This window comes from Rutilus rutilus, assembly GCF_951802725.1.
Source record: "Rutilus rutilus genome assembly, chromosome: 1".
NCBI lineage: Eukaryota > Metazoa > Chordata > Actinopteri > Cypriniformes > Leuciscidae > Rutilus > Rutilus rutilus.
The window spans coordinates 27,692,571-27,717,858 of record NC_140209.1 but is presented as its reverse complement, the minus strand read 5'-3'; the positions used below and the strand labels follow the sequence as shown (position 1 = coordinate 27,717,858).

General features: G+C 37.2%; 2 protein-coding genes across 4 annotated transcripts in view; both read left to right on the top strand.

Moving 5' to 3' along the window:
- map2k4a (mitogen-activated protein kinase kinase 4a) overlaps nucleotides 1-953 on the top strand; it is a 16,960-nt gene extending 16,007 nt beyond the window's left edge. For all 3 annotated transcript variants that reach the window (XM_084388140.1, XM_084388139.1, XM_084388141.1), the window contains one exon: nucleotides 234-953. In XM_084388140.1, the coding sequence (XP_084244266.1) occupies nucleotides 234-347 (114 nt within the window). In that variant the 3' untranslated portion in view covers nucleotides 348-953. The remainder of the gene's footprint in view (nucleotides 1-233) is intronic.
- A 1,558-nt stretch (nucleotides 954-2,511) lies between these two features.
- On the top strand, nucleotides 2,512-23,469 carry elac2 (elaC ribonuclease Z 2). The gene is made up of 24 exons (XM_084388025.1): nucleotides 2,512-2,949; nucleotides 3,955-4,005; nucleotides 4,105-4,175; nucleotides 4,337-4,401; nucleotides 4,492-4,549; nucleotides 5,417-5,485; nucleotides 5,623-5,769; nucleotides 6,764-6,819; nucleotides 6,943-7,001; nucleotides 7,511-7,583; nucleotides 7,697-7,809; nucleotides 9,733-9,831; nucleotides 9,908-10,046; nucleotides 10,654-10,739; nucleotides 11,103-11,224; nucleotides 11,542-11,632; nucleotides 14,316-14,454; nucleotides 14,914-14,952; nucleotides 15,043-15,152; nucleotides 15,293-15,392; nucleotides 16,145-16,265; nucleotides 17,802-17,880; nucleotides 19,267-19,411; nucleotides 22,625-23,469. Exons 1-24 carry the CDS (start codon nucleotides 2,693-2,695, stop codon nucleotides 22,865-22,867), a joined length of 2,532 nt encoding a protein of 843 aa, XP_084244151.1. The 5' UTR covers nucleotides 2,512-2,692; the 3' UTR covers nucleotides 22,868-23,469.
- The last annotated feature ends 1,819 nt before the right edge of the window (nucleotides 23,470-25,288 follow it).

Genomic DNA, 25,288 nt, shown 5'->3' with positions numbered 1-25,288 from the left:
TAGGATGAGTCTTGAGGGTGAGTAAAGCATGGGCTAATTCTCATTTTTGGGTGAACTAGTATTCCTTTGAGCCACATCTTGTGACTCATTAACGCTTCAACTGTGATACAGGCGTTTGAGAGGTTCATTGTGAGGGTTGAGGAGGAACTCTGAAGTGAAGTAAAGCAGAAGTGCTGAAGTTAAAGAAATGAAAGTAAACCAAACCTCTCTCTCTCTCTCTCTCTCTCTGTCAGAAACATCCCTTCATTCAGATCTACGAGGAGCGTACGGTGGACGTGGGCAGTTACGTCTGCATGATCCTGGATATGATGCCCGCGTCTCCCAGCTCCCCGATGTACGTGGACTGACACACACACACACACACACACGCGCGTCTGAACACGGTGTAAAGATTTGCTTCATCACAGAACTGCAGTATTAAAACGGGAAACGTACACAAGAGCACCGCAGACCGGTGTTTGATTCAAGCTCGACTGTAATATACCTCCTACCCATGATTCCCTCTCTCTCACTCTCACTCTCTCTGTCTCGTCACACACACACACACACATCTGTAAAGCGTATAAACACACACACAGGCCTCTGATGGGACACACGTGACGGTCTGGCCCCAATCTCTCTCTCTCTCTCTCTCTCTCTCTCTCTCTCTCTCTCTCGTGGATGCAGAATAGTGATTTTAAACCGATATAAAATAATGAATAATAAATAAGCCTGGAATTGTATTTATACTTCTGAAATGAGTTGTGGAATATATGATTGGGAAGCCGTCGCCGTACTGGAATCTGCTCGTGTCCGGTCCCCTCCTCTTCATGTATGTGATATTAAACACGTGTTTTGTATGTAAAGGTGAATGACGCAGAGGTGGCCGGGCTTTCTGTAACGAGGACATCCATCCTCACTGTACAACGAATATGTGCTGATATTATAAATAAAACTGAGGAATATGGAAACGACTCCATGTTTGATACTTTTTTTATTAAAGTGTAGATCATCTTGTAAGAAATGAATCCAGTGATTTGACATTAGGAGTTTTTTCTGCTTGTTTTGTTTCCATTGAAGTTGTTGCCCATATATTTAATTTTAATATGACTTAATTCACTATTGATATCAATAAATAATAAATAAATATATATATATATATATATATATAGTTACATTTTAATTTCAAAATTAAATATATACATTTAAAAAGCAGAATCTAATGGCTGCTGAAAAGTCAGCTTTGATCACAGGAATAAATTACATTTTAATATATATTTAAATGGGAAACATTTTAAATTGTAATAATATTTCACAATATTACTATTATTTTTGTTTTTGTTATTATTGCTATTAATTTACTGTATTTTTGATCGAATAAATGCTGCCAAGAGATGCAAAAAATTACTTATTACAAATTTTTGACTAGTGTAAACATTTAGCCATATTTATAATCCATTTTCGGGCCTATAAAATACAAAGCCCAATTATTATATTATTAATATGATGCAGGACAAGGAGTTTTAATGGGGCATTTTATGGAGATATTATGTTGTGGACTGCCATTTGTTTGTTGGGTATTGGATCCTTAAAATGAACTTATTTAATACATCATATTTAAGAGTCCATATGAGGCCTGTAAGACAACAACAACAACAACAACAACAAAACTTGATATCTTCATCGGAGGATTCGGCTTCCTCAGGTGTCTCGCGCCCCCAGGTGTCCGATATGAATATTATTAGATAGCAACATCTGCTGTCGAAAAATTTAAGATGACGTTTATTAAGTGAAGGGTAAGTGTGTATGTAAAAATCGTTTCTTTGATACGCAATAAAAATGATTATCTTCCCTCTAGAAGCGCCTGGCGGCTCAGCTGCTTTCACTTTGAGACACGTTCAATTTTCACGACGTTTTTTTAACTTTAACGTATAATTGTTCAAGTCTAATAAAAACACAAAGTAATATCTGAAATACAAATGAGAATGCTGCACAACGATGTCCATTTAACGATGGTTTGGAAATCATTATCCAGCATTCAGAAACGCCTGTGATTGGTCCGTCCTCAACAGCGCGGAGAAAAGTAACGGTTATAAACTGACAGCGCGTCGTTTCATCAGATGACAGAACAATAATCACAATGTTTAACTGTTAATAACAGACATTAAATGAAAAATACACCGTTAATAATTAAAATAGTCGTATCTGGCCTTTTTACAACCTTTTTACTATTCATGGCAGAACTAAATGTTAGTTCCCCAAGTATTATCAAAACATTTTTTTCCAATATAATGAAAACTGAGAGTACAAATAATCAATCACATAAGTGGAGAACATTTCCACAGAATAATGTAGTAAAATTACAGTGACAAAATAAATGTACAAGAGTCTGACAAGAGTTACACATTTTGTCGATATCAGATTTAAACTGGATGATCTATTAGCGATGCAAACCCTGTTGAATAATTTTAAAAGGCACGTTTATATTAATATCTAAAATATTTTCGCGTCATTCCACCTGATTCTATTTCTAGTCCAGACGTCATCATCACGCGCCGGAAGCGCGTCCAGCAGCATCAACACACACATGTGTGAGTGAGTCCTTCAAACTGCTGTGCTGTACAGAAACAAACACAGCACTCTCGGGTTATTCTTTTATCTTTATTGATCTGATATTATGAGCCGCTCCTCGTAGGCGCTCGCGGTGTTTATTATGCTCGCGCGCCTCCGCGGCTCTTTCCTCACACACACACACCGAGCTCTGAGTCTGAGAGCCGCTGAAGAGACTCTGATGGACACACACTCCTCCGGGAAGACCAGACCACTGAAAGACACGCGGCGACATGTGAAGACGAGGGACAGCCGCAGGCAGGGCGAGCTGCACGGGCCGTCCACCGTGTATGTGCAGGTCGCGGGCGCGGGGAGTCGCGATAACGGCGCGTCGCTGTACGTCTTCTCCGAGTATAACAGGTGAGTCTCACGCGACATCATGCAGTGTCACGTGACACAGGATCTGTCATGAGGGTCAAACATCACACTATAACAGCACTCAACAATAATCATCATTAATATATCAGTAGTTGGTGTACAATAAAACATTAAAAAAAAAAAAAAACTTAAATAAATGTATTAAAATAGAATAAAGGTAACATTACATAAGTTTCAAATAACACTAACAAACATTAGCACAATATGTCATGTAATGCTTAACAAATCGACTGAAGGAAATGTGTTAATATATTGATTTGACCGAGGAATATAAAGAGAAAAATAAGAGTCATGTTACTTATAAAAGCACAACATAACATTAGTTGCTTGGTAACATTAACGAACATTGTCACATTATGTAATGTTTAACAAATCAGTAGTTTATTTATTTACATATGCATGATATACTTTTATACAAATATTATTTGAATAATCTTTATTATGAATAAAAATTTTGAATACATGCTTTAAGAAATATCATGATATTTCATGTTTTACTATTTAAACCTGATCTAATATAACGTTATCTGAGTTGATGAATTATAAATATAAAATTACATAAATGTTTTAGAAAAAAATCACAGTGCTACCTATAAATATTACATATAAAATGAATATATATTATAAAATCTCAAACTTTATTTGATTATATAAATACTCAAATAAATAAAGTCAAATAATAATCACTTATCTTTCATTTAAAAACAACATTTACAGAAATTCCCTTATAAGAGACTCTGATACATCACGAACAAAAGTCATTAAACTTTGATTCAGCAGATATGTCGGTGCCTTGGATAAAAGCATCTACTAAAGGAATATATAGATGTTTTATTATTTATATTTGAATATACATGAGCACCTAAGCTGAATATAGTGTGAATTATTAGTGAAATTGAGTATAAAATGTCAAGCCACCTGTATGTATATAGCCTAGCGCTCTGTATCTACAGTATGTTAACTGTAACGCATGTGTTTAATATGCAGGTATCTGTTCAACTGTGGTGAAGGAACCCAGAGACTGATGCAGGAACACAAGTAAGAGATCAACTAACACTGCAGGTTCACTGTGACGTGACGTAATGACACTCTTCTGTGTTCACACGCCATGTGTTTGTGTTTTGATTGTGTATCCAGAATGAAAATTGCTCGCTTGGACAACATCTTCCTCACCAGGATGAGCTGGGAGACGGTCGGCGGTTTATCAGGTGCTTTAGCTTTTCATTCCCTCGCACTTCAAGCTTTTCCAGTGTTATTTTCTTCAGATCCACACTATTTTCTTGTTGCTATTTGCAGATTTATGCATTGGCGTGTAAAGACTAAGATCAGATGCTCTGCTCTGTGTTTCACTGTGTTTTGTGCTTTGCAGGGATGATCCTGACCCTCAAAGACACGGGCGTCCCTCAGTGTGTCCTGTCAGGACCGCCACAGCTGGTGCGTTTATGCAGATCTTTGTGTCCGTTGGGATATTTTTATGAATTTCCTGGTGGTGTTTGACTGAATTGTGTTGTTCTGTTGTTTCAGGAGAAATATTTACAGGCCATACGAGTGTTTTCAGGACCGCTGGAAGACATTAAACTTGGTAAAGTCCACCGTTATCATTCTCCTCTAGCTTCTCATATCAGTTATATTATATATGCAGTGCTGTTATAGTTTACTAAAATAACATAAGCTTTAAATAGAGCGGACATAAAATATAAATGTCAGATGAACAAGTTCTTCAGGGTTTTTTTTTGCAACGTTTTTTTGTTTTAGTTTTAAAGGTGCATTGTGTAATATTTAGGAGGATCTGTTGACAGAAATGCAATATCATATACATAACTATGTTTTCAGTGGTGTATAAAGACCTTACATAATGAACCGTTATGTTATTATTACCTTAGAATGAGCCATTTCTTTCCACATACACCTCGGGTCCCCTTACATCCACATGTTTATACAGTGGCCCTGAACGGACAAACACGTTTCGTCACTATGTTGTTCTTCATGCAAAGAAGCTAAAGCTAAAGTCAGCGAATAAAACACTGACACAATGATGAACAAGTAACAATAATATTCGCAATAACATATCGTTTTACTGAATAATAAAGTAAACATCATTTCTTAATTTATCTTTGTAAAGAAACCTTAACTGGCTACTCTCTGCTGTCTCAGACGACGACATCACTTCCTGTCGGCCACTGCAACTTCTCTTGGGTGCAATTCACAACCTCACCTCTAGATGCCGCTAAAATCACACACTGCAGCTTTAAGTTGTTGAAGTACTATAAGTGTAAAAGTAAAGTAAATGCGCTAAAACTAAAAAGAGATCAATAAATCAAAAACTAATTAAAATGACTAAAACTTAATCCAAAATGAAACCTGAAACTAGAGAGTAGAAATTATAAAAGCTAATTGAAAATTGTAATATAAATAGTATATAAATGATACTAAAATCTTTGTTTTGCAGCTGTCAGGCCGTACACTGAACCTCAGTATAAAGACAACACGATGACCGTCAGTCAAGTTCCTCTCTTCTGTGAGTGTCGCCTCATCATACACTGTTTTGAACATTTAAAAACCCTTCACATGTAAAGGATCTCTCTCTCTCTCTCTCTCTCTCTCTCTCTCTCTCTCTCTCTCTCTCTCTCTCTCTCTCTCTGTGTCTGTGTGTAGCCGAGCGCGAGGCCGAGGCCGGCAGACGTTCCCCAGGTTCGGTGCGCAGCTGCAGTCCTAACAGGGGTCAGAAGGGGGCGCTCAGGAGACAGGAGGATCTGGAGGAGACTCAGAGTCTGAACGCCAGCAGAAGATCACCCAGTCCAGGCAAGACACACACACACACACACACCGGTTTATGAGCTTCTGGATGTAGCATATGCATCATTGGTACACTCGTTATTGCGGTGCATTATGGGATTGAATGAGTGCACTCGATAAGGTCAGACACCACTACAAATGGCTGTCCCCTCAAATAATGCCCTATTTAAGGGTATAGGGGGCGATTTCGGACACAGCCTGAGGCTTCAGTTAATCAGGGTTGAAGCTGAACTCTGCAGGACTGATGTCGCCCCGTCCCTGTTCCAGTTATTTACCTCCAGTGGCTAATGAATCAGAAGTCTCGTATATTCACTGAAAATTACTTTTTCCTTTCAAAATAAAGTAGATTTGAAACTGAATACAATTTGTTTTAAGTGAGTCACAAACTATGTAGTTTAAAGGGGGAAATGCTATGAAAATTAGAATTCTATTTAATATATATTTCATTTAAATTATTTATATTATTATTTTATTGCTTTATTTAATAGAAAATTGAGTGTGCGGCTGCTGTATTTGTACTATTGCTTTATTTAATGACATTAGTGTTAAATAATAAAAATATAATAAGATAAGTGTTTATTGCATTTTAACTACATTGTTTGTTGATCATTTGAAAAAAATAAGTTTGTCCATTATTATTGTCTAATATAATTAAAATAATGTATTGAATTTTAAATATAAAATTTGTTTTGTTCAATTTAAAAAATAAATATTTTCAATCTGAGTTCCATTTCGCCAGTTATATTGTTATATTATATTTTCTCCAATAATAATAATTAAAGTGATTAAAATAATATTTCCATTGCATTTGTGAAAAAAATCAAATAAAATCTAAACTTGTTTCATCCAGCAAACCTTTAAACAAACATGTCTCATTTAAAACTCAGTTTGCATGTCACATGTGCGTCATATTCATAATTTGTGGTTGTTTTGAAGTGCACTTAAAGAGAGTGGCACTAATGTGTTTAATCAGAAATATGAATGTTTTTTTTCTTCACAGAAGGCAAAGGAAATATCACCAGAGATTCATCTCTCGTGGTGGCCTACGTGTGTAAGGTCAGCAGAAATAATCTGAAATCTACATGATAAAATTAATAATTATAATAACTTCATGTATCTTTTCACCTTTTACGACCATGCAGTGCCTAATATCTTATTTTCCATGTAATATTCCTTCAGTTACACTCCAAGAAAGGGAACTTTCTGGTACTGAAAGCTAAAGAGATGGGCCTGCCGGTGTGAGTATCTGATCAGTTGTGTGTTCAGGACGGAAATATAACACGCATGTGAGGCACCGATATGAAAATTTTGTCCGATACCAATAATCCTTTATATTTGAAAGCCGATAACCGATATTTTGGCCGATAAATCTAAATCAAAATGTTTATATAATTTTTGAGAGTCTGATTATAAAAACAAAAGTCTCTCCATTAAAAGCCACGTCCCAAAACACACAATTATAATATCCTCATTATAATTTTATGTAGCCGATATGACAGACTTGCGCTGCACATTAACTGTATTTTCCTTTTTGAAGTGATTCCAATCATATTTCAAGCAATTCAAAACCATCATGGCACATCTCAAGTGTCTCATCTGAAGGAAATAATCCATTATTTATCGGCTTTAATATATCAGCCAAATTTTCTTATCAGACCGATAACTATGACATTAAAAATGCACATATATCAGCCGATATATCACGCATCCCTAAATATGAACATATACTTGTTTTCTTTACCTGTAGGGGAACAGCAGCCATCGGGCCCATAATCGAGGCTCTGAAAGCTGGGAAAACTGTCACACACGATGGAAAAGAGGTGATTCTTCAGTTCTGCACAGGTGTTTCTGAACATCTGTAGTGTCGAGAGACTCCAGTGTTGATCTGAAGACTTTGGATCTGGTTGTTCTGACTGTGCAGTGTGTGTTTCAGATCCGACCGGAAGAGCTGTGCACTCCGTCTGATCCCGGACCTGTGTTCATCGTGGTCGACTGTCCGTCAGAAGACTTCATTCAGCCGCTCTGCACCAATCACGTCTTACAAAGGTGAAGAAACGTCTCCCGTGAGGGGCTTTCGCACCGGAGGAACCTTTTCTTTCTGGCGGAAGTACCCGGATTTTGCCATGCTCCGCAGTGTAACGAGGTTAAATGTTGTGGGAAAAAGGAAGCGGGAACCGGCGAATATTCAAACACATTTTAATGCCAAAAATAAAACAAATACAAAACGAAAGTAAAAGACAGCAGCCCCTCACGGACGACTGCTGTCACATCAAATAAAACATAAACATCAAATAAAATCCAGGCCTGTTCCTCTCTCGATCTCCACTGTCGTCGCTCCTCCTTTATGCTACCGCTCCTCCGTGAGAGATTCAAGACCGGTGCGTCGCGCAGGTGTCGCTCATTAGCAATCACGCCACCGGCCTCGCGCCGTTCTCTCACGGCCCTTAGTTCTAGGAAAACCTTTTGGAGGAATTAATTGAGCTCCTACTTCAGAGTCTGTCTAAATCAGCACTATAGGAACTATCCGTGACGTTAGTGTTCGCTGATTGACCGAACGCACGCAAAACACAGACACCAGCAGTTTTTAAAAAGCTGTGTAAACACACAGATTATAGCCTATATATGTACTCCAGAAACTAACTGTACAAACATGGAAAACAGTGATAGATGGGCCTCTGGGACCTTTATGCTGAGGAGATTATCCAACACAACTTTGAGGAGACCAAGCCAAACATGATCATGTATTTCTGCTCAGCAACACTGGATATAAACCACATGGCATACGCTAATAACTATTCATTACTGTCTACTTTCTGTGTATAACAGTTCTATCTAATAACGCTGCCGATACGTCCGTGATAATTAATGCGATATGGCTCAGCTTGTCAGTTAACTACGGCTCTTTGTAGTAAATGCTGCTCCATCTGAAAGCAGGTGATGGTGATTTACTACTAATCAAGGAACCGGCTTTACTGACGAGATGCGCATAACAATGTGATGCGATATATCGCCCAGCCCTACATGCTTGCGTCACTTCAGAGTTCCTACTGGCGGTGCAACCAGGAAAATGTTCTTATGGGAACCACCCTGGTGGCTAGTTCTTACTGCAAAAGCCCCTATAGAGACATATGAGGCCCACTTTCTCTCCATATACATCTAACAGTAGCCGCTTTCCGACCAAGTAGTTCTAGGAACTTAGTTCTAGGAACTGTCCACTTCTAAACAGTTCTAAGAACTACTCTCCCCTAAACTCGGTTTTGCTGTTTGCGTTCGCACTGGCCAAGTGGCCATAGGAACTGATAGGAGGGGTAAGGGAGTGACGCAAGCACGGTGACTTTTATTTTGACGGAGCGACGGACCTTTATTTTGGCGGCGCTGAGAACGCCAGAGCAAACAATGCTCGCATTCTCTGTGTTTATTAGTTAGCAATCTGTCTTTAATATCTTATTAGATAGAACTGTTATAGAAAGTAGACAGTATATGAAAAAAGGTTATTAGCCTATGCCGTGTGGTTGACGTCCAGTGTTGCTAGCTGGGCAGATAAACATAATCATGTTTGACTTGGTCCCCTCAAAGTTGTGTTGGATTTTCTCTTCAGCATAAAGGTTTAGAGACCCATCTATCACTGTTTTCCATGTTTGTATAGTTAGTTTATGGAGTAAATATATAGGCTATAATCTGTGTGTTTACATATAGCTGTTTTAAAAATGGCGGGTGCTGGTGTTCCGCGTGCGTTCGGTCAATCAGCGTACACTAACGTCACGGGTAGTTCCTATAGTGCTGGTTTAGACCCTACTCTGAAGTAGGACCTAAATTAGTTCCTAGAACTAAAATCGTTCCTAGTTCCTGCGGTGCGAACACGCCGACTTCCGGGTACTTTAGCCAATAGTTCTAGGAACTGTGAAAAGGTTCCTCCGGTCGGAAAGCGGCTAGTGTCACACGTGTGTGTGTGTGTGTGTGTGTGTGCAGGTATCAGAGCGGCGGATCTGAGGACTCGGCGGCTCTCGTGGTCCACATGACGCCGGAGTCGGTGCTGAACACGGATCAGTACAAGAGCTGGATGGAGAGGTACAGCTGGACTCCAGTGATCACAGGAATCTGATCGTGTGTGTGTGTGTGTGGTGACGGGTCTGTTGTGTGTCAGGTTTCCCAGCAGCACGGAGCATCTGGTGATGAACGAGCAGACGTTCACGCCTCACAACGCCCGCAGTCTCAAACTCCAGACGCAGCTCAACCTCATCCATCCCGAGATCTTCCCTCAGCTCAAACTCTACAAGAGCAAAGTACAGCAACACACACTCCTAGTGCTTTAGATGAGTTAGAGATGAGATCAGTACTGTATATATATATATATTTCAATTAATACCTTTTTTTTATATCTTTTTACTTTTTGGCATTTTCAATTAAATAGTTTCTGTACATATTTCTGTAAGTATTCATTGGATCATTCCATATTTACATAATTAAATATTTAATAGACTCTTAACAGTTCTTTTTTTTCAAGCATTTCCATTGGTAAATTTTAATTATAATTTGTCAATATATTCATTCTGGGGTCGAATAACAATTTGATCTATTTTTATGTATTTTTTGTAATAATAAAAAAATTGTTAATTTAATATGAAATAGTTTCTGTTTTGTCTCTGTTGGTCAGTTTGGTTAGATTTCGATTATTGCATGTAGGAACATTTCAACTATATATTATTTGTCAAGTGTTTATTGTCATTTAATGTACATAATGTACTTCAGTGTTGTTGTTTTTTCTGATTTAATGTTTTTTTTGTAATGTCTTTTTCTAATTTAATTAACTATTTTAATGTATTTTTTCTATGTTTGCCCATTGTGACTTCAGTCAGTTATTAACGGGTCTGTTCTTTGTCTCTGTTGCAGGAGCCTCAGGCGTCTCTAAGCGTTCCCAACGTCAGAGCCGAGTGTCTGCTCAAGTTTCAGCTTCGGCCCAAACTGGAGTGGCAACGGTCAGTTCAGGTCGTTGATCCACAGTGTGTCACATGATACAACTGAAATACAGTAGTCAACATTTGAAGTGGATCAAAACCTTTCATCAAAGTTATACATGAATTTTGAACAATACCCGTTCTCGTCTTGTCTAACTTTTTTGATCCACTTCAAATGTTGACTACTGTAGTTTAATTGTGGTCCTCATATACCTCAAATATTTTGTTCACAAGCTTATTGCGCAAGTTAATAGTGTGAAACAAAGCAGTGTGAAAGTTAAGCAATTTTTACAGCTTCAACAAACCAGCTCTTAGGTAGTTCTTATAAATCTTGATCTAAGTTGAGGCACTTTTGTGTGTGTGTGTGTGTGTGTGTGTGTGTAGAGATGCCATCCTGTCCTGCGACTCTGAGGAGTTTGCGAAGGAAGCCGCCGAAGTGCCAAACTTTCTTGAGGAAGTTGAGGAGTGCAGAAAGTTCCAGGCGGCTGCGTCCGTCTCCACATCTGGTGAGCTTTCCAAAAGAGAGAGAGAGAAGGAGGGATGAAAGCATTGAATTAGAAGAGCAGAAAGACAAGAACACTTCCACAGCTTGACATTTAATTTCCTCAGAGTAAAACTTTCTTCACTTCTCACTCTCTCTCTACTGTATCTCTGCCAGACGCCTCAGATCCTGCAAGAGTAAATGGATTTCTGTAATGGTCATAATAAAGATGGATCTCGTCTATATGAAGTTTTTATGCTCTTATAGTGGGTGTATGTGCTGAATTAATTCAGTTTTCATATGTTTATCGCATTTGTTTGTTTGTTTCCTGTGCTGGTGAAGGTGAGAAGTTTCCCGAGATCGTGTTTTTGGGCACCGGCTCGTCCCTGCCGATGAAGATCAGAAACGTCAGTGGCACTTTAGTGAACATCAGGTAATATTTATCCACGGTCATCATTAGAGTGTGTAGTTTTGAGGTGCGTACGGCTCACGTGCAGCAGACACACAAGGAAAAATGAAGTTCGTTCATTACAACATCATAGTTACCTATTCCAAGTGTATTAATATATTCAGGCCATGCAATAGATTAGCTGGACTAGCCGTTTATTTCTAAGCATAATTAACCAAGGGTCCAAAAAAACAAACAAACTAAATTTACTGAACATAGGAACTACTCACTGTTGTAAACGCCACAATAAAAGCACAGAATAAGCAAGTAATAAGATCCTGGTTGATGAGTGATGATCTTCCAGCGCAGTTTCAGCTGTGCGCTTCTATAGCGAACGCTAAATTAAGAATTGTCAATCCAATCCAAAAACGCTCCAGCTGTAAAACAGTGTGTGATCGCTCTCTACACATTGTCCCGTCCCAATATACCAGAGATCCAGTTTCCATTGGTTCAACTTTCAAATGACTATGGAAAAACAGTGTCATGATCTCGACGCGATCAGATCCTGTAGCTTTAATGTCAGTGTCTCTCGTATGCATCGTCTTTTGTTGTGTTTGGACCGCCTGCTCTAAATAGATATATGCGATTACTAATGTCTACTAACATGAAGTTAAAAACAAAAATGTAGCGCAAACGTATCATGCGTATACTGTTTACACGTGCATCTGCAGTGCTTTTTCATACATATACTTGATATAGTTTGGTCTCTAACTGAAACAAATATGCTTGTTGTATTCTGCTAGTTGAGACCTTTTCAAAGATTTTTGACACAAATCTATCTGTTCATGTATGATGATTTTATAGATCACGATTTCATGTAAAGCAGTTATTTTTTCACACTATGAAAACAGAGCACTTCAGTATTTCATCAAATTTAAAAGCACTTGTTCAGTGATGGTCATATTCCCCATATTCACTGTAAAGCCGAGCTTATAAGCTTTAAAACGACAACAATTTTGTGTTGGTTAATCAAGTGGTGGTTAAGTAACATGATCATTTAGTTGCGCCCTCCGCTATATATCCATCTATATATTTCTCTATCTCTATCTATATCTATCTCTCTCTCTCTCTCTCTCTCTCTCTCTCTCTCTCTCTCTTATATACAATATAAGCTGTGTCTGAAATCACTCCCTATCCACTATATAGGGCACTATTTAGGGTGTCGGCCATTTTGTAGTGGTGTCCGAATTCTGAGTGAACGACATCATTCCCTACATTCGTTCACTACTTTTACCCACAATCCTCTCAATTCGAGTGTACATCCGATGTACACTTGCTGAGACACTCTTTCCCACAATCCAATACGATAAGGCAATAGAGCGCGAATGAAAAATAAATATGGCGGACGGTAACAACGGAGGCGGCAACTTTAAAAAAAAAGCCGTTTTCTTCTCCTCAGGAAAAGAAGTTTCGTCAGAATGAAAACGAACAGGATGGAGTACATTTTATGCCTGGTTTACCTCAGGAGTAAGCTGAAGGACACTGACTGGAAACCCCGCGAAAGTAATGTTTAAATAACGGAGTTTTTTTTTTTTTTTTTTGACAGTTTTATTTATTTATTTATTTTATATACCGTTATATCTATATTTAAATAAACAAATGTGTTGTGTAGTGTTTTGTTCTCTTTTATTTTCACATAGAAATGTAAAAAGTAAATATGACAAGCAAGTGTTTTTATTATCTTCTTTTTTTTTTTATCAAATAACGCAATAAACGTGAAAAATACATACAATTGTTACATACAATTCATACAGCCAAAAAAGGAAATATTAAAGATGAGTAGATAATGTTTATGACGAAATTGTCCGAGCTCTCTGGCGCGTGTCAGCGTCCGAATTCGCTCACTCATTTTCGTTCACTCTTTGCTGATGTAGTGCACTCAACTGCCATTCACTATGTAGGGATTAGTGAACGAGTGAGCGGTTTCAGACACAGCTATAGACTTAACTCTTTATAAAACGGTTAGTTCCGGTCCTTGATTCTATTTGGTTGAGCCGCGTTCGAAGCTGTTGTAAATTACTCAACAAACACACACCTGTGACCGCATTACATCAGTGTTACTGCGCAACTGCCATTTGTGAGTCTTTGTTGCTGCATGTGTTGCTTAGCAACCTCTTTGGAACTACATTGCTTGGCAGAGGAATATGTGTTATAACGTTATGTTTTTTTGATGCTGGTGTTTATTTTTTGAATAAAATAAATATTAAAATGAATATTTTTATGGAGTAACCGTTTTATAAAGCCCCTTGAAGCCGTGTTTTACAGTGGATTTAGAACAGCTAAGGGGGTTTTAGCTAACAACGGCCCATAGCTGTTCTAAATCCACTGTAAAACACGGCTTCAAGGGGCTTATTGCTAAAATATACACTATGAATAATTAAAAGTATAATAAAAATTGGCAAGAGTTACTACAAGTCACTGGAATTATTTAATCAACATTGATGCCTTTTATGATGTTGCTATTGATGTTTTCTAAAAACAATTTCCATGAAATATGGTTATTTTATCGTGGTTAAGTTGGTTTTAGTCCCTCTGGTTCACATTGGTCCAAACAATACTTCTTAACTGTGGTAAAATCACAGTAGCACAGTGTTTTATTGCTATAACATAATATCAGCGGAGTTGATTTAGTGCCGAGGCGTGTCTGATCATCATCTCTGCTCCTCAGCCCGTCTCAGTCGCTGCTGTTGGATTGTGGGGAGGGAACGTTCGGTCAGTTGTGTCGTCATTACGGCAATGACGTGGACGAGATCCTCTCCAAACTCTCCACCATCTTTGTGTCGCACCTGCACGCAGATCATCACACGGTGAGGCCGTCACGAACACAACATCAAAAAACATAAACATAAAAAAAAAATAAACCAGTTTGTTTGGCCATAAAGACCGCTTGACTGTACGTTATCCTGCTAATTATATGGATACTTACCAAATAATTAAATAAATGGTCCGTTATACAGTTTAGCATCATTATGCTTAAATATCTAACTGCAGAAACCTCTAAGAGTCGAGTCACCTTTATTTATATAGCGCTTTTTACAATACATATTGTTTCAAAGTAGCTTTACAGAGATAGCGTCACAGTCCTGCTTAAGTAAACTCAGTGATGGTTCATTTTTGTTGTAAAAAAGTTATTCATTTAGTTAATTTAGTCTAGAGCAGAATCATAGAGAGCTGAGAGATAAATGTATAAAAAGTAGGAATATTGTATCAGTGTTTCGCCATTTATGGCTCTGCTGACATTGCTGTGTGTTCTGTCGTCCTCGCAGGGTTTGATTCAGTTGTTACTGGAGCGAGAGAGAGCTCTGGTATGTACATGTTTTATTTTTCGGGTTCAGTATGATTCTGTGTTTGTGCTATGGATTATTTCACTGTGACCGTGGTCTTGTGTGTTGCAGATGAGTCTTGGTAAAGCATTCAGTCCCGTGTTCCTGATCGCTCCGGTACAGATCATGACGTGGCTGAACCAGTACCACGACCACTGCCAGCAGATCCTCAGCCAGATCAAGTACGAGACCGAACTTTACATTATATCTCTGTCCGTCTTTCTGTTAGAGCATCTGTCATTCTCACAAGTGACAGTAAATACATTATCAATGTAAAAAACGTATTGTTTCTTGACACTTATTGCTTCTGGTTTTGTTCCAGTATTATCCCATCAAAGTTTTTGTTTGACGGTGCCGAGATCCCCAAAGTCAAGACCAAATCCTTCATTCAGACTGTCCTGAAGAAGAATGACCTGGTCAAGGTCTGTGGAGCCTTTTTGTGAAATAGCTAAAAATTGCGTTGTCCTTTTGGCTATGCCCAATATATATTTAAATGTTTATGCATTTGCTCTTAAATTAGTTTTATTTTATTTTATTTTAGAATCATAATTTCAAGCAAACAGCAGTTGCAAAGTTTTTTTTTTTTTAAGTTGAATGCAAAAAAGAACATAAAGTTACTAATTATATTTTATTTTTATATATGCATTAGCAATGCCCAATATATATTTTAATGTTTACACATTTGCTCTTAGTTTTTAGTCAAATTAGTTTTATTTTATTTTATTTTTATTTTATTTTGGAATCATAATTTCAAGCAAACAGCAGTTTCACAGAAAATTAAACAAAGTTTAAAGCAAAAAAGAACATTAAAAAAGTAACTACCAATATTTTATTTATCCATAAGCACCAATGTGATGATTAATCAATCTTTATTGCTATTTAAAATATTTTTTTCTGTCTTCATGCACTTTTGGGTTTTAAGGAAGCTTAATGGCTGTATAAAAAGCGCATTCAAATCTCAATCACAAGATCTAAAATGGTTGTTAATTTTATATCACCAACAAACTATTATACATAATTCTTTAAAATATCTCCCAGCTGTACTCAGACTGACAGATTGTGATTTCAATAAATAATAAAGAGTGATCTATGTTGTGACTGATCTAAAGAGTGATATCTCCTCTCTCTCTCTCTCTCTCTCTCTCTCTCTCTCTCTCTCTCTCTCTCTCTGTAGTTTCAGACGTGTTATGTTCGTCACTGTAAGAACGCGTTTGCCTGCAGTTTGACGCATCAGTCCGGCTGGCAGCTCGTGTTCTCTGGAGACACCATGCCCTGCGACGCCGTCGCCAATATCGGTAAAATCCACAAACACACACACACACTCTAACCGCTGATGCTTTTGCACATGAGTGTATACATATTACATATGATGCCATATTATATTCTTATAAGACGTCAAATCGACTAAAACTGGCCTTTCAAAGGTCATAGAGTTTAGAACGTGTAATCCACTGATACTTTTAGTTTGTGTGTGTGTAATTATTGTCCTCAGTGATGATTATTTAGTCCTTCTGATGAAATTCTAATCAAAATGTAATAAATTAAAAAAAGTACCAGTATGATGTATAAATAGTTCACTATGTAAATTATGGTTTATAAAATTATGCTTTATAATAATGTTCCTTTTGTTAACATTAGTTAACTACATTAGTTATCATTAACTACCAATAAAAAACGGTAACAGTTAATACGGTTTCATTTCGTGTTAATTTCAACATTTACTAATATGTTATTAAAATCAAAGTTTGTATTTGTTAACACTTTTTAATGGACACACTGCAGCCAATCAGAATCGAGTATTCACCCAGATCATGGTATAACTAATGTTAACATGAAATCTTATTGTAAAGTGTTACCGAAAAAACTTCTTTAAAGCATTTATTTGTCTTAATGTTAATTCCGATATTTGCTAATACATCATTCAAATCAAAAGTTGTATCTAATAATATTGTTTAATGGACCTGAACAAACAATTAACAATGACAAATACATTAGTTACAGTATGTATTAATCTTTGTTAATGCATTTACCAACATTAACTATAATAGGACCTTATTGTAAAATGTTACCTAAATTATTATTATTATTATTATTATTATTATTTTTTTATTTTTTTTGCATTTAATACAAATGTAATTTGATTCTATTGATTTTGAGCTGAAATGTGAGCCGGAAAATGTTCTTGAGAGGTTTCCTGAGTTTTGTGAACACACACACACACACACACACCCACACACCCACATTAAGGTTCATGGTTACATTTTGCATGCTATTAGGTTTATAGTTACATGTTTATGGTTAATTCTTGGTTACATTTTGCATGCTATTAGGTTTATAGTTACACGTTTATGGTTAATTCTCAGTCTGGACAAACCCTCAAAATATTGAGTTATTCAGAATCTGGTCATTAAACGCCCATCAGTCCGGTTGTAGAGAGAGAGAGAGAGTCTGTAATTGCGTCTGAATCTCTATAGTGACTCACGGATCGATACGAATGAAGCCTGCGTTTAAATGCTGCTTCCCGTCTTGATCAGCGACGTAATCGATCACACAGAAACCTCTTTAATGGCTCCGGTGGGTTTTCATCCTTCCCCCTCCCGAACGCTGAGATGGTTCGGTCCGCTCGGCTCATTAGGAAAGGTCTTTGGTGTTTCGGTGCTTGTTTGGCCGCTGGAGTTCTCGTGATTGATTTCTAAAGGGAAAAAAATGGAGTGTGTGTTGATGTGTGAATGTTTGTGTGTGCTTCACAATAGGGTGAAAGAGGGAACAGCATGTCAGCTGTAATTTATCTGCGGGGAGAGAGTTTGATTCATCTCTTGGTTTGTTCTCAGGCAAGAATGCCACACTTTTGATTCATGAAGCCACGCTGGAGGATGGGATGGAAGAAGAGGCGTTGGAGAAGAGACACAGGTAACATGAACACAGGTTCAATGACATATTATCCAGATATAAGAGAAATTCAGATCTACAGGCTCATATCAAGTGTTTTTTTTTTAAATAATGTTTGTTAAAGTCTTTAACACCAAATCTGTCTTAATTGAGTTTTTCACGATCAATTCTGACCAGTTTTACAGGTAAAGCAGCAAAAACACCCTCTTTAGTTCCATTTAAACATTTACATTTAGTCATTTAGCAGACGCTTTTGTCCAAACGCCTTTTTTATATATATATAGTATAGTTTCATCCTTCAATAACAGCCTCTCTTTACAGTTGCATCTCATTTTGACATAAAACACTGGTAATAATCATAAATGTTTCTTGAGCATCAAATCATCATATCAGAATGATTTCTGAAGGATCATGTGACACTGAAGACTGGAGTAATGATGAAGAAAATTCAGCTTTGATCACAGGAATAAATTACAGTTAAACAATATATTCACATAGAAAACACTTATTTTGAATTGTAATAATATTTCACAATATTATAGTTTTTACTGTATTTATGATCAAATTAATTCAGCCTTGCTGAGAATAAGAGACTTTCAAAAGTACTTTTGAATGAGTGAAAAGGTATTGCCTTTTCATTGTGGCACAGTTTCCATCTAGATTGTTCCAATGCATTTCAACTTGGCATGAATTCTCTTCCATTAATATTGCAAGTGTTAATCAGCAGCTCTTATCGAACACTTCAGCTTTTGCCTTGTGGGAAGTGAGGTTGTATTGGGCAAGTGCAAACTAACAAAACAGACAAGAAGATAAACCATCTTTTGATTTGAGAGCTCAGTCGCAGACAGGAGGAGAAAACCTTCTGAAATGAAAGTGGTCAGCTTTCCCAGAGGATAATGCGTTTCCTGATGGAGGACTCATTTAAAGCGGCTCTCTCTTAAAGTTCTGGGATTCTCCTGTTAGATGAGCATTGATTGGGTTTCTTGTCGTCCGCCGGAGCGCCGTGTCTCTGGATGAACCGCTCCTCGTGTCACGCCTGGGGCCTTTTCCAATCGAGCAGCTGAATAACTCTGAGAACTTCTGAGGGGAATTGATTGGGGATTTTGTGGGAGTTCATTTGGGTTTCAGTGAGGAATTGATTGCCTGAGAGGCTGGAGAGTGTCGTCTAAGTCCGTGAAGCTTCGGTTTAGCTTTATCCACTGAAATGCACACATTTACAGATTTGTGTTTCGAGCTTTGTAGAGAATAGTCATGAGAATTGGGTGAGGGAAACAGTATTACAGCACTCTATTGGTGCAGACTTTTCTAATGGCGTTTATTGTGTAAATTGAAGTTGAGGTTCAGATTCAGATTCACAGTTGCATGATTGTGTCAGCGATCTTTGTTTGAATCTGAATCTGTTTCCAGCACCACGTCTCAGGCTATTGGCATGGGGATGAAGATGAACGCTGAATTCATCGTGTTGAATCACTTCAGTCAGCGGTACGCTAAGATCCCTCTCTTCAACGACGACTTCAACAGTAAAGTGGGAATCTCGTTTGACCACATGAGGGTGAGGAGACACATGCTGTCAAATAACTAACTAATTCTTAACTAAAATCCTGCCTTCCTTTTGTTCTTACTTCCTTAGTTACTTAATTACTTCCTTAGTTACTTAATTACTTCCATACTTCCTTGTATCATTCCTTCCTTAGTTACTTCCTCTATTACTTACATCATCATCCCTTCCTTACTTCTTTTTCCTCCTTACTTACTTTCTTTGTTACTTCCTGCATTATGTACATCATCATCCTTTCCTTATTTCACTTTCCTCCTTGCTTCCTTTCTTTGTTACTTCCTGCATTATTTACATCATCATCCCTTCCTTATTTCACTTTCCTCCTTGCTTTCTTTTTGTTACTTCCTGCATTATTTACATCATCATCATCATCATCCCTTCCTTATTTCACTTTCCTCCTTGCTTCCTTTCTTTGTTACTTCCTGCATTATTTACATCATCATCATCATTCCTTCCTTATTTCACTTTCCTCCTTGCTTCCTTTCTTTGTTACTTCCTGCATTATTTACATCATCATCATCATCCCTTCCTTATTTCACTTTCCTCCTTGCTTCCTTTCTTTGTTACTTCCTGCATTATTTACATCATCATCATCCCTTCCTTATTTCACTTTCCTCCTTGCTTCCTTTCTTTGTTACTTCCTGCATTATTTACATCATCATCATCATCCCTTCCTTATTTCACTTTCCTCCTTGCTTCCTTTCTTTGTTACTTCCTGCATTATTTACATCATCATCCCTTCCTTATTTCACTTTCCTCCTTGCTTCCTTTCTTTGTTACTTCCTGCATTATTTACATCATCATCATCATCATCCCTTCCTTATTTCACTTTCCTCCTTGCTTCCTTTCTTTGTTACTTCCTGCATTATTTACATCATCATCATCATCCCTTCCTTATTTCACTTTCCTCCTTGCTTCCTTTCTTTGTTACTTCCTGCATTATTTACATCATCATCATCATTCCTTCCTTATTTCACTTTCCTCCTTGCTTCCTTTCTTTGTTACTTCCTGCATTATTTACATCATCATCATCATTCCTTCCTTATTTCACTTTCCTCCTTGCTTCCTTTCTTTGTTACTTCCTGCATTATTTACATCATCATCATCATCCCTTCCTTATTTCACTTTCCTCCTTGCTTCCTTTCTTTGTTACTTCCTGCATTATTTACATCATCATCATCCCTTCCTTATTTCACTTTCCTCCTTGCTTCCTTTCTTTGTTACTTCCTGCATTATTTACATCATCATCATCATCCCTTCCTTATTTCACTTTCCTCCTTGCTTCCTTTCTTTGTTACTTCCTGCATTATTTACATCATCATCCCTTCCTTATTTCACTTTCCTCCTTGCTTCCTTTCTTTGTTACTTCCTGCATTATTTACATCATCATCATCATCATCCCTTCCTTATTTCACTTTCCTCCTTGCTTCCTTTCTTTGTTACTTCCTGCATTATTTACATCATCATCATCATCCCTTCCTTATTTCACTTTCCTCCTTGCTTCCTTTCTTTGTTACTTCCTGCATTATTTACATCATCATCATCATTCCTTCCTTATTTCACTTTCCTCCTTGCTTCCTTTCTTTGTTACTTCCTGCATTATTTACATCATCATCATCATCCCTTCCTTATTTCACTTTCCTCCTTGCTTCCTTTCTTTGTTACTTCCTGCATTATTTACATCATCATCATCCCTTCCTTATTTCACTTTCCTCCTTGCTTCCTTTCTTTGTTACTTCCTGCATTATTTACATCATCATCATCATCCCTTCCTTATTTCACTTTCCTCCTTGCTTCCTTTCTTTGTTACTTCCTGCATTATTTACATCATCATCATCCCTTCCTTATTTCACTTTCCTCCTTGCTTCCTTTCTTTGTTACTTCCTGCATTATTTACATCATCATCATCATTCCTTCCTTATTTCACTTTCCTCCTTGCTTCCTTTCTTTGTTACTTCCTGCATTATTTACATCATCATCATCCCTTCCTTATTTCACTTTCCTCCTTGCTTCCTTTCTTTGTTACTTCCTGCATTATTTACATCATCATCATCCCTTCCTTATTTCACTTTCCTCCTTGCTTCCTTTCTTTGTTACTTCCTGCATTATTTACATCATCATCATCCCTTCCTTATTTCACTTTCCTCCTTGCTTCCTTTCTTTGTTACTTCCTGCATTATTTACATCATCATCATCATCATTCCTTCCTTATTTCACTTTCCTCCTTGCTTCCTTTCTTTGTTACTTCCTGCATTATTTACATCATCATCATCCCTTCCTTATTTCACTTTCCTCCTTGCTTCCTTTCTTTGTTACTTCCTGCATTATTTACATCATCATCATCATTCCTTCCTTATTTCACTTTCCTCCTTGCTTCCTTTCTTTGTTACTTCCTGCATTATTTACATCATCATCATCCCTTCCTTATTTCACTTTCCTCCTTGCTTCCTTTCTTTGTTACTTCCTGCATTATTTACATCATCATCATCATCATCCCTTCCTTATTTCACTTTCCTCCTTGCTTCCTTTCTTTGTTACTTCCTGCATTATTTACATCATCATCATCATCCCTTCCTTATTTCACTTTCCTCCTTGCTTCCTTTCTTTGTTACTTCCTGCATTATTTACACCATCATCATCCCTTCCTTATTTCACTTTCCTCCTTGCTTCCTTTCTTTGTTACTTCCTGCATTATTTACATCATCATCATCATCATCCCTTCCTTATTTCACTTTCCTCCTTGCTTCCTTTCTTTGTTACTTCCTGCATTAATTACAACATGATTCCTTCCTTATTCCTTAGTTATTTACTTGCATCCTTCCTTACATCTTTCATTTCCTACTGTTACTTCCTGCACCTTCGTTCATTCCTTCCTTTCTTAGTTATTTCCTTCCTTACTTGCATCCTCCTTTTCTCAGTTACTTCATACATCACTTATATTTTTCATTTGTCTTCCTTTTTTAATTTCCTTAGTTGTTAATTCCTTATTTGCTTCCTTAAAATCTGAAAGGAAGTAACTAAGGAATGTATGATGGACGCAAGGATGCCTTAATCATTCTTTCCTTAGTTACTTCCTTCTTTCCCTTTATTCCTCTTCCTTTTGTACCTCACTTTTTTAGTTGAGAAATGCTGCACAAACAGAATTGAAGTAATATTCCATTGTGAATCAAACGTAAGGTTTGATGTGTTGTTTTCTTGTGGTCTCAGATTCGATTTGGAGATTTCCAGATGCTTCCGCGGCTCATTCGGCCTCTGAAGGCATTGTTTGCGGAGGAGATTGAAGAGATGGAGGAGAGAAGAGAAAGGAGAGAGATGAAGAAGAGCAGTGAGCCTCCGTCTAACGGAGAGTCCGGAGCGAGCCGCCAGCTGGAAGAGACGAGCCGAGGTGCCAAGAGAGAGCAAGATGACCTCAACCAAGAAGCAGCCGTCAAACGACTCAAGGCAAACTGATGGCCAATCACTCAGGGTGAGGGTTACATCAGCCCAACCTATCAGAAGACAGGCTGGGGGGAAACTGAACCAGTCGGCTATGAACTTAACATATATATCATAAAATCCATGTTGGGTAGGAGTCCAGCTGGGTGAGATTAAAGCAGCTGGAGATTAATCCGAGTTACTCTGAAATACAGTGTATCGGTTCCTGGCTGGGATCAGAAGTGAAATCTGTCCCGCTGCTATTGATTCTGCTTCAGGCCTGACCATGGTGCCGGTGGGCAAGTACACTACCATAGATTTGTTTTTTTGGAATGTTTGCCATTTTAATTTCAACTTGAAACAGAAACTTTTCAGCACTGACGAAAGACATTGCGTTTGTTATTTTCATATAGAGATTGAGTTATGGAGACTATGGATACTTTACTCACTTAAACTGAGTAATTTCACTTCAGTTTGAATCAGGCAGGGTTTTTTTTGTGAGTAAACTGAGTGCAGTGGTGTGTGAAAAAGGCACTTGTACATTTTCTCTATGTAATTTTATTTTATGCACATGAAATGGCTGATCAGCTTAGGCTTTTCTAATTATTTTAGGGAAATAAACAAAAACCTGAATAAGTATTTGTCATTATTTTATATTTTTTATTTATCCCTCCCCCTTAATTTTACTAGTGCTAACACCATTTTCTTTAGAAAAAAATACAAATATTATTATTACTTTAAGTATTATTACTTGAATAGCTTGAAATTGATTTTTTTAAATGCATATAGTTGGTTTAGCATTAATGCCTATATTATTTATGTAGGGCATAAATATATTTTTAATCATTGTTTTTTCTGGTCATGTGACTCATCTATGAAGTTTGCTGAAATAACTGGAAATCATCTTCCAGCTACAGACCATTTGTTTATGATAAAGATTTAAAATTCTGTATTAAACATGGTACAACTGATGTTTTAAGTTTAAAATCGAGCTGAGAGAGGAAGGATGAGGCAAAAATGTGCTGTTAGTTGAAAAATAATACAAAAATGGACGAAATGACTATCAGCAAATATCTACTCTTTCACAACTGGGATATTGGGGTGTTTAAGTCAACATGAAATGGTTTTTGCCATTTTACTTATGATGTAAAAAAAAAAATTCGGGGTGAGAAAAAAATGTAGGCCGGGATGACATTTCAATATCCAAATCAATTCATGATTTGGATGGTGAAAAGTGTCAGGTGGTTAAAATAAGAGAGCTTGGTGACTTAAGCTGAAAAGTAATTTCAGAGGTGGAGAAAGTAATTTTGTTCTGAATAACATTAATTGCTGAATAATTCACAACAAGACTAGAAGCGTGTAATTAAGTTGACATTAAATAATAACAGAAACCACTGGGACAGATGCAGGACTAAGCTTTTGTTTAATCGTAACTCAAGACAAAGACCGCATCATCATTTTTTTTCCCAATGGGAACTGATGAAGCTGTCACTAAAGTATATTGTGCCGTCAGCTAACAAAGCTTGTGATTTAATGTCACGTCTCTGGGTTTGATGGTTACTCTGTCATTAAGTGCTTCCCAACAGGAAGACATGTTTGCTTTGCCGTTTATGCATATGTCGAGCACTATCTTGACATCTAATCAGATTCGCCTCTGAAAAATAAACTGAAGAGATATAGCTCAAAGACATGAAAAATTAAACGATGTCTGTTGCATCTGTCTGATACTGGTATCAATTTATTACACAAAACCCGAATGTGTCTGATCTTGTCGACGGCGTGCGCTTCGCCCCGGTGTTCGCTAGCAGAGTGGTTTTGATCTAATATTCATCATAGCGGTTCAAATGAAGTTTGATTTGCTGTGAATTCTATTACAGTGGGAATTATCTACAAGATTTTTCATAGGCTTTTTTTTTTTTTTATGAAAAACAAAATAACTTTTAGTTTTTAATGACAGACTAATGCTGTTGGTTCTCTGAGGCTCATTATATCATATATCATATATCTTTTGGACGTATTCATGTAGGAGGACTCTTGAAAACAAACATACAGGATCCATACAATGCTCTAAGCTGTTTTTGTTTTCTAAAATAGGCTATGTGTGAATTCTGAAAGAAATGTTCTGGATTCAAAAAGTTATCAGGTCATCTATGGGCCAAAGATATAGACTATGGCATCAATTACCACAGAATATGATTATGATGTTTACAGTAATGTGCTTATGTTGATCTATGGGGCAAAGGTGAGGTATAAGCAGAAACACAGCTCTTGTTTTTGTTAAATCATTTATTTTTGTACAGAATTGTGAGAATTGTGTGTATAGAAATCTTGGAGGGTCTACTTTTCTAGGCGGGGTAACGTTTCTTTCTGGTATCCTTGCGCATTTACACAGTTGATATTTATTTATTACATCGTCTTAAAAGAAAAAAGTAGCATGTAGCTGATTTAATCACAGTC

Bases quoted from the DNA above. Each gene is read 5' to 3' on its own strand.
- elac2 (XM_084388025.1), top strand. From the start codon at position 2,693: ATGCTCGCGCGCCTCCGCGGCTCTTTCCTCACACACACACACCGAGCT. The intron at 5,486-5,622 runs GTGAGTGTCGCC...GTCTGTGTGTAG, and splicing joins CAGTCAAGTTCCTCTCTTCT to CCGAGCGCGAGGCCGAGGCC. The intron at 19,412-22,624 runs GTGAGGAGACAC...TTGTGGTCTCAG, and splicing joins TCTCGTTTGACCACATGAGG to ATTCGATTTGGAGATTTCCA.